Source organism: Eptesicus fuscus, chromosome 17 (assembly GCF_027574615.1).
Source record: "Eptesicus fuscus isolate TK198812 chromosome 17, DD_ASM_mEF_20220401, whole genome shotgun sequence".
In the NCBI taxonomy this organism is placed as follows: domain Eukaryota; kingdom Metazoa; phylum Chordata; class Mammalia; order Chiroptera; family Vespertilionidae; genus Eptesicus; species Eptesicus fuscus.
In genome coordinates this window covers 36,636,801-36,644,073 of record NC_072489.1, presented here as the reverse complement: position 1 = coordinate 36,644,073, position 7,273 = coordinate 36,636,801, and the positions used below count along the sequence as shown (strand labels likewise).

General features: G+C 44.6%; 1 protein-coding gene across 1 annotated transcript; it reads left to right on the top strand.

The window, feature by feature from the left end:
* Window positions 1-545: 545 nt before the first annotated feature.
* Window positions 546-5,229, top strand: PPP1R3C (protein phosphatase 1 regulatory subunit 3C). The gene is made up of 2 exons (XM_008156914.3): window positions 546-731; window positions 2,759-5,229. The coding sequence occupies exons 1-2, from the start codon at window positions 718-720 to the stop codon at window positions 3,696-3,698; spliced, it is 954 nt and encodes a 317-aa protein (XP_008155136.1). The 5' UTR covers window positions 546-717; the 3' UTR covers window positions 3,699-5,229.
* The last annotated feature ends 2,044 nt before the right edge of the window (window positions 5,230-7,273 follow it).

Genomic DNA, 7,273 nt, shown 5'->3' with positions numbered 1-7,273 from the left:
ATGTCTGGCTTTAGTGTTCTCTTCCAGGGAGAAAAACTGAAGACGAGATCGAAATGCCAAGTGCCTTCTAATTAAATGCCATCTCACTTTTATGGGGGCTGGCAGGCTTGATGAGCGACATCTGTTAGAGAACGGTTCCTCCCTGGCAGCCTTCAGTCTACCGTGGGGTGCGTTTATGGATTCCCTCTAAAGCAAAATATATGCAGCCAACTTCTTGCTCCGGCTGAGGTGCGGGAGAAGATGCAAGAATGCACCTAGCCATGAACAAGATAAACACTTCCAATAATGTATGCCTGGGGAAGGAGCCACCGCTTTCCGTGCTCAGATTTAACTGTGCACAGACGCCTCGAGACTCTCAAGGCATTTCCTTCCCAGCAGCCGGGCTGCGCTGGCGCCGGGCCTCGGGGAGGCTTGCGGCTTTCTCCCTGGGCCGGCCCCCCCGCCCCCGCGGGACCTCGGTCCGCCTGGCGGGGCGCACCCTGCAGGAGGCCAGCACCACGGCGGTCACGTACTCCGCAGAGGGCTCGCGCCCCAGCTGGGAGCTGGTTGGTCGCGGGACCGGGCCACGTGGTCCGGAGCAGATAAGGGGCCTCTCGGAAGCCGCACCCGCAATCCACGGGAGCTAGTGCCCAGCTGGGACAGCTGGGAGCCAGGCTCGAACTTGCACGGGCAGCCAGCAACCGGCTCTCTCTCGGTCCGACGCCGCTTCTCTGCCTAATGAGCTGCACCAGGTAGGTTCGCTGCAGACCTGCGCCCCAGAGCCCAGGGGTGCGGGCGGGCGGGCGGGCGGGTGCGGGGAGGTTGGGGCTGCGCTTCCCTTCTGTCCGCTCTGCCAATGCAGACCCCCGGGAGGGCACGCTGAATCACTGCTGAGTGGAATCTAGCAGGGGGAGGCCTCGGAGGCGGGGAGGTTTGCTCGGTGCTCCTTAGGCGGAGCTGATTTTGGGAACCCGCATCCTAAACGAGAAACTGTCTTAAGGAGAGTCAGCCTTAGTTCTGATTCCCTTATGGATTGCGACTGTCATCTCTTGGTCCCGCACCAAGGCCCCGAGGACTCCTAATGCGAGGGAATGGCACTCTGACGTCGCCGGTTGGGTCGCTTATCTTGGGGAGAAAGCTACAGGACCATATTTGCATTCATTCGTCGTCCTCCACTCCTCTTATCACCGTTTGCCACCGCAAACTCAGCGGCCCAGTTTGAGCAAATGATGATTTTTTTGAACTCTTGGCCAGGATTTAAAATTTTGGGGAAACGGCTGAATGTTAAAACTGCCTTTTCTATACGTGCAAAAAGTAAAAATGCAAAACAAACCCACAAAACAAACCTCCCCGCAAAACCTTCTTAGATGGCTTCCTCAGACACATTTAGCAGACTTCTCTAAAAAGCCTTCCTGTTAAGGATTGTTAGACTCACAAATGTAGCTTTAGCTTTTATTCTTTTTTTGTTCTGAGTTTGTAGGTCTTCCAGAAAAATCCCAGAACCAATAAAATAAATCCTGTGAAGGAACTTTTACTATCCATTTTGGGATAATGACCATTTGCCTGCTTGCTTAGTGCGGCCGTGAAGAGTTACTAAGAAATGTCATGTACAGTATACATACACCTCTTATCTGTAAGGCTAGGATAGGGAAGAAAAGTCCATACGCTTGGCAATACATACTGAGGTTAGCTAAGGGCCAGGGGAAAAATCGTACTTGAGGGGCACTTCTTACTTTAATATTGCTGAGCATAGTTTTGTTTAAAGTTTAAAATAGCTTTATTATCTTTCTAGTTATAAATATCGATTGCCCAAACATTAGAAAATGCCCCAAAAGTACAAAGACCAAAAACAGATCACCTACAATCCTATCACCCAGAGATAATTAAATTTTTAGTGTATTTCCCATTAACGTTGATATTTATATGTTCATATATATATATATATATATATATATAAATTGTTCAGTTTTCAGGTTATCGGCTTTTTCCACTTAAATGTGTCTTTTCATGGGTGTCTTTGTACATGAAACAGATAGTGTGAAGTTTTTAAGTGCATGCACTGCTGGGTTGCATTTCAGTCGCTTGTGAGGAAGAGCATGATAATCCAAGTGCAGAGATAATTCTCTGACTTCACTCTTTCTAGCCTTCTCACTCTCAAAACGGTTCCATGAGAACTTGTTTTTTTTTCCCAAGTGTGTTACCTTTTCAGAGACGTGTAATCAATTCAATAGCAAAATCAGGAAAGCAGCCAGAGGAAGCACAGAGTCTTAACGGCTCCAGAGCCTGTCTGGTCATTGACATCACCGTAAGCTTTAAGAACATATGTAACTCCTTGTCCCCAACCCAAGAGGTTCTGCCTCAGTGGCTCTAAGTCCCAGGATTCTGCATTAAAGAAAAAGAAAGAAAGCCAACTCCTTAGGCCATTGTGACCAGACAGGTTTGAAAAGCACTGGTCCAGTACAGAGCCAATGGTTTTTAAAGCTGCATTAAAGATTACCCCATCCAACCCTTTTATGTCTCAGATGGGGAATCTGAGACTCCCCAAGTGTTTAAAGCAGTTAACCCACGGCCTTGTGGCCAGTCAATGGTAGAATCAAACATAGAGCGCAGATCTGATGATAATACTGTTTTCTCTTATAATACATATGACAGCACCTCCCTGATACTTACTGTGCAGGCAATAATTTAGCCAACACAAAATAGTATGTGTGTATTTGGGAGCAGGGGAAGAGTATTCTAGATCCAGGTGACAAATACCCTTCTTCTTCTTCTATTCCAGAATGATCCAGGTTTTAGATCCACGGCCTTTGACAAGTTCAGTCATGCCAGTGGATGTGGCCATGAGGTTCTGCTTGGCTCATTCCCCACCTCTGAAGAGTTTCCTGGGCCCATATGATGACCTCCAACGAAGAAATTTTGTCAACAAATTAAAGCCCCTGAAACCGTGTCTCAATATAAAACAGGAAGCCAAATCACAGAATGACTGGAAGGGTCCACACAGCCAACCCAAGAAACGGGTTGTGTTTGCAGATTCCAAGGGCCTCTCCCTCACCGCCATCCATGTCTTCTCTGACCTCCCAGAAGAACCAGCGTGGGATCTCCAGTTTGATCTCTTGGACCTTAATGATCTGTCCTCTGGCTTGAAGCTCCACGAGGAGAAAAATTTGATTTTAGACTTCCCTCAGCCTTCAATCGATTACTTGAGTTTTCGGAGCCACTTCCAGAAGAATTTTGTGTGTCTGGAGAATTGCTCTCTTCAAGAGCGAACAGTGACTGGGACTGTGAAGGTAAAAAATGTGAGCTTCGAGAAGAAGGTCCAGATCCGCATTACCTTTGATACTTGGAAAAACTACACCAATGTGGACTGTGTCTACATGAAAAATGTGTATGGTGGCTCAGATAGTGACACTTTCTCGTTTGCCATTGACTTACCCTCTGTCATTCCAACTGAGGAAAAAATTGAGTTCTGCATTTCTTACCAGGCTAACGGGCAGGTCTTCTGGGACAACAACGAGGGTCAGAATTATAGAATTGTTCACGTGCAATGGAAACCTGATGGCGTTCAGACACAGATGGCATCCCAGAACTGTGCATTCTACCAGGTGCCCCCCAAGTCTGAGTTAGAGTCAACCATCTTTGGCAGTCCGAGGCTGGCCAGCGGGCTCTTCCCAGAATGGCAGAGCTGGGGGAGAATGGAGAACTTGGCCTCTTATCGATGAATTAAGCAACCTAGTAAATTTGTCTGGACCTGTCATATTCCCCATGTACTTCTAGGTCTATAATATAATGCTCAATATTAGGAAGTCTTTGCTACTTTCCTTCAGTAGGTTTAGGTTTGAGCTTCGAGACCTGGCTACAAAAAAAGATAGCCACTTGGAGAATTTAGTGTTGGGGTCTATATGGATGATGCTGTCCAATTTTGCTATTATCAAGTAATAGCCTGGAATTCCATTTTTATCAAAGTAATACTTTTCCAATACCATTTCTCCTTCCCTCTCAATTCACTGGCTTTCACATGGGGCAAGGAAAGGTTGAAGAAGGACAGTTGATGGTGCAGGAAAGCTGTGTTAATGGTATGAGGAACGTCTGGTAAAGTGTTCACTAAGGACTCCATAGCTCGAGTCAGAGTAGGAGTGGGAGGTCTGATACTTAACTGTTGGTGAGAAATGTAAGATTATTTTGTGTTTTTCAGTTGGTTCTGCAGTTCTCTCCTGGGGAAGTAATTTGTAGAAGGGAGAAAAAGATCCAGTCTATGTGTTCTTGTGGAGAAAAACCAAACAAGCTTTAGGGGTGTTGGGTGGTATTGAAGAAAGGTGAATTATAACTCTGGAGAATCAAGATTTTAAGGGAAGCCTTTCTATTCAGACATGATTGATCAAAAACCATGATTTGGGGAAAGTTTAGGCAAATCTGGTTTTGCAGTTGTAATGTTATAAGTGACCTTGCTTGTGATCAAAGGCATCATGCTTAGGTTCTCAGTAGAGAATGCTGCTTAACCAAAAAACCATGCCATCACCAGTGGCTAACAACTTGTAGGGACTCCGTCATGTCAAAGGTAGCTCTTTGCAAGTGCCTTGATGAAACCAGAATATTGTAGATGCTTATCCCAAATATCTGAAGGGTCATCTGATAACTCACGAGTGCTTGGCCTCATAAAAAGGTCCACTCTGTATACTGGCATTCCTCCTGCAATACTGTTGGGTCTTCGAGAGTGTTGTCAGTGTATACAACTCACATCCTTCATATTGAAGGTGACTTACGTTTCCACTACACTTTTTCGATGTGATGTTGGAAGTGAGGACTGACACTGATTCTCAATTCAAGAATCCAGTACCTTGCACATAAAAGTAGCATACTTTTTCTTGCCTATATCCGTCTTGTTGTTTTAAGTCTTTATACCAATTTCTTTGATGTCAAAATATATTTTTTAAGTGGATGGGAATTGTTTTGGATATGTTGTAATATATTTGTTTTGAGGTATGCATAATCCATCCTGTAAGATCTCAAGGACAGTAGTCCCTAAATGTTTGCTTCTATTACTTATGCATGTCCATTGCGAGGTGTTCAGAGAACGTAGTTAATTTTAACATGTGTGATCTGCCATGCTGAAAAGTGCTATTGGAATAACTCTGCTATGACAGTATTTGAAGTTTGGTTAGCACCCACAATTTTTCTACTCTAAATGTTTCACTCTCCTATAAATCTTAATGAATTCACTTTAAGAATAAAAGTGTTTGACATAACATCAAAGTATGTTTTCTTTGTCAATGTCGTATTTAACCCTTTGCACTTTCTTGCTTTTTTCTCGATTACTGCTACCGATGCTAACCGTGTCAAGTCACACTCGACATCCGAGTGCAAAAGGTTAAGTAAGAAACCATGAACTGAAATTCTCCTGTTTAGTTTAAGGAGAACTGAGCGAGGTTAGTTTGGGTCACCTGAGGGTATTCACAAGTCCCCAGGCTTGTTGTGGGTGACTTCCTACTACCTGACCTTTGGGGCTGGGGTCCAGGGGCAGTGCTGGGACTGTCCCCCTGACTGTCACTATCTGTGCTGACTTTTCATCATACATACTCTGCTGGGTCAGGGTTATTTTGGGGCCACTTCTTAGTATTAAGATGGGGGAGGAGATGGTGTGGGAAGGGCGGGAATGGCTTCTATCTCTTGAGCTCCAACACCTTCCTGAAGGGGCAAAGCTTGGAGCTGCACAGAGGCATGGTAGGGGGCAGTGGCTTCAGCTCCTTGGGGTGAGAGGCAGCAGGTCTGTGAACCTCAGTTTAGTTGCAGTTCTTGGCTAACATTCCAGAAAGAGCTTCTGCACAGTGTCTCTTAAATGTAAGGGGAAATAAACGACCGGCCTACTGAAAAGCCAAATTATGAAAAACAAATTATATCATGTCATAACATCCTTTTCTTCAGAAGTTGTAAACTATAGGCCTGTAGGCTGTATCTGGCTGCAGACGTATTTTATTTGACACAAGGTATTTTGTTTTTCTTTTTTGCGTTTTAAAAAATCAGATTTTATTGCCAAGGTTAAACAATCAACAAACTACATTTATTAAAAATCTAATTTTTTCCCCCTCATAAAATTTGCCAGATCTTTTTTCTTGGTGACATCTACCTAGAATTGAATAGTAGCTGCCCCATTTAGATGAGGCACATGTCCCTACATGGAACATCTGACTTATGTTGTCACAGTTCCCACCAGCTGCTTCATTCTCTTAGATTATCTGCCTGACCTTTCTGGCATTGGAGGTCATTACCCTTATTACTTTCCCTCTGGCTCTCTGTTCACGCTGATGGTTGGGTGAAAGAGAACACACTCGTCCCATGGGATAGAGAAAATCAAATGGGAGTCTAACAGTAACCTTGAAGACATGGGACTCCAATGCCTAACTTTTAAAAGAGCAGGGAAATGACTTGTTCAAGGTCCCATGCCCGGCTGAGTCAGGCTGGAAAATGATCTTCAGGCTGCACACTGACTTTTTGTCTTCTGCTTCACACTTCTTTCTTGAAGTCTCCCCAATGACCCTCCTCTGTAGCTATCCCCTTTTTTAAAGAGGGAGTGCTTTCCAGGCAGGTATGGCTCTGGTCAGCTCTTGCTGGTTGCCTGTGCCAGCTTAACCCAATGCCGGTTTATCCCCAGGCTTCATGTGAATGACTGAAGGAGAGCTTGGTCAAAGAGCAGTGTGTTCCTAAGTGTTTCACGTGGCACAGAATCATCATATCTCACATCTTGATACCTAATTGCAGAAATAACACTGCTTTTAAAATTTAACATGGGAGCCCTGGCTGGTGTGGCTCAGTTGGTTGGGCATTGCCCTGTGCACCAAAAGGGTTGCTAGTTCGATTCCTGGTCAGGGCACATGCCCAGGTTGTGGGCTCAAACCAATAGATGGTTCTCTCTCACATCGATGTTTCTCTCCCTCTTCCTTCCTCTTTCTAAAAATCAATTAAAAAAATCTTAAAAACATTTTAAGATGGGAAAATGGCTTGAATTTGGGGGACACGGTATTCTGTTCAAAAAAAAAAAAATCATCCCAACAAGGTTTAATGTAGTTACTTAAGAAAGGACTCTATTCTTTTCTAAAGTTATGGCTTTTTTAAAAAAATGTATCCCCAAATTGAAAGGCTGGAAATCCCTAGTGCGGTTAGTAAACTGGGCACATCTTCATTACTGTGAGTTCAAAAGTCCTGCACAAGTTTGGGTGGTCCTTCAATCTACAAAGAGTCTCTTCTTCAGCTTTCATCACCAAGTATAGTCTGAACCCCTCACCTTTTCTCCCAACTCCCC